A 2,065-nucleotide genomic window follows, 5' to 3' on the forward strand; every position below is an offset into this window, starting at 1 on the left:
CGGGCGGGTCCTCCCATCCCCAGGGCAAGGCTGCACCCAGACCCAGCGCCGGTCACCTTGTCATGTCCCTCAGACCACCCTAGCTGGGGGCACAGGGAAGCCACCCCTGGCCAGGTGAGCCCTTGGCCACTGAGCCCTGCAGGAGCAGGGGCCACCGGCGGTTGCTGCGCACTTAGCCGCTGTGGCTTCTCCTGTGAGAGCCTCACTTTTCCCTTCAGGCCCTGAGCCCCCTTCACAGCTGTGGGCAGGCACTGAGCTCCATGGTGACTGCCCGTCTGCCGTTCATCACTCGGCCTGGTGTTTATTGAGGGTCCATCTGCTGGGGGCCGAGGACGCAGGTGTCCCTGCGGCCAGGCTGCCCTCCAGAGAGCGGAACCCCGGGTCCGGCCCGCGTGCTCGTCCAGGAGGCGACCGCGCTCAAAGCTCGCCTCCCACTCTCTCCCGCAGCCTGCCCTCCCTTCATCTTCCAGGGGTTGGGGGCAGCTGCTCAGCCCCAGCCGTGGACACCCCACTCCGCCAGCCTGAGCCCCTCACTTGGCCCCGGTGACCCTGTCCCCCGCCGCCCCGCCTCCTGCTCAGGTGCGCGTGTGTTTTTCTTGCCGACACCTGCCCAGGGCGCCCCCTGCAGGCAGAACCGAGGCCCGCGCCCGCTGGCGGTGCCTGGACCTCGCGTGAACGCGTGGTGCAGATGGAGTTTGACGAAACTGTGGACCCTGACGTTGGGATCTCATACAGTTTTCGCATGCCGTGAAATTTTCTTCACCCGTTAAAAGCTGTGAAACCCATTAGCTCACTGGCCACACAGGAGCAGGCTGCGGGCCGCGCGGCCAACCCCAGGGGTCAGAGCGGGAAGTGAGACCGCACCACCCCCCCCACCGCCGTCCACGCAGGCCTGACCTGGGAGCGGCCCCCCGAGTCTCTGCCTGGGACACGGCGTGTGTTGTCCAGTCACCGTGTGGTCACATCTCACGGTCCAGAATTGTGTGAGGCAGGAGCAGTAAGGGCGCCCCCGTTGCCCTGCCTAATTCCCACAGAGGGTTGGCATCCTGCGCTCATCTGGCCTGCCCCTGTTTCTAGAAACAGCCCCCGAGGCCAGAGGAGAACCACCCCCGGAGGCCGGGGCCGGCTTGCCTGATGGAGCTGCCCAGGCTGAAGCTGTCGGGAGCGGCCAAGCTGGCCTCCTACTCCAGCCCGGCCCTGCCAACCGTGTTCCTCCCGAAGGTGCCGCTGCTGAGACCCCTGAAGTGCGTCGGTGCGGCCCAGAAGGTGGGCGTCCCGCGGCCCCCCGCCCTGCGCTCCCGCCTACCCTGGCCCCCACTGAGTGTCTGTCCGTCTCTCTGACAGACAGAGACGCAGAAGGACATCAAGCCCAGCCTGAAGCAGTACCGCCTGCCCACGATAGAGCGCAGAGGTGGGGGCGACTGAGCGCCGCGGCCCCCTGCTCGGGCTGGCTCCCCGCCACTGTGCCGGCGAGCGCGCGGGGGCTCCCAGGGCCGGGCGTCCTGTCCCCGGAGCGCTGCCCCCAGACCCGCACCACCGCCTCGGCCTGGAGCCGCCGGCTGGACAGCCGTGTCCAGAGGGCGGCTTTACTGTGTGTTCGAGTCTAATACATCTGTAAAACCACCTCCTTCTAGGGTTTTATTTCATTTCCATAACGTAAGGGTTTGGGGCAGGGACATTTTGTAATTTTTATATGAATCAGAAGAGAGATTATACTGTTATTACGTGTTGTTTAGGCTGGCTTCACCGCGGGCTCCGCGTGCCTGTAGCCCATCAGTGCTAGTGTTCAGCACAGTTCAGCTTCCGGACTATACCACCGGAGACCCCTGATTTTATTAAAGAGCAAGCTGTCCTCACGGTGTTGGATCCTCCTGTTTGCCGAGTTGAACGCGTGTCCTGACTGTCCTTTATCCTGACTTTTGTGGGCATGTCAGGGGCACTGGCTCTGCTGGGGAGACTTGGGCGCAGCGCCCGGCTCACCTGATTGCCTCCTGAGGAGGGTGCCCAGGCCAGCACGCGGCCCTGGGGCCCTGGCGTAGTGGTAGGCGAGGGGCGGGCCGGGGGG

At 65.2% G+C, this 2,065-nt stretch overlaps 1 protein-coding gene across 1 annotated transcript in view; it reads left to right on the forward strand.

The window, feature by feature from the left end:
• MOK (MOK protein kinase) overlaps positions 1-1,882 on the forward strand; it is a 44,337-nt gene extending 42,455 nt beyond the window's left edge. The window contains exons 12-13 of the mRNA XM_010851416.1: positions 1,076-1,266; positions 1,345-1,882. Of these exons, the coding sequence (XP_010849718.1) occupies positions 1,076-1,266; positions 1,345-1,425 (272 nt within the window). The 3' untranslated portion in view covers positions 1,426-1,882. The remainder of the gene's footprint in view (positions 1-1,075; positions 1,267-1,344) is intronic.
• The last annotated feature ends 183 nt before the right edge of the window (positions 1,883-2,065 follow it).

Source organism: Bison bison, unplaced genomic scaffold (assembly GCF_000754665.1).
Source record: "Bison bison bison isolate TAMUID 2011002044 unplaced genomic scaffold, Bison_UMD1.0 scf7180017864302, whole genome shotgun sequence".
In the NCBI taxonomy this organism is placed as follows: domain Eukaryota; kingdom Metazoa; phylum Chordata; class Mammalia; order Artiodactyla; family Bovidae; genus Bison; species Bison bison.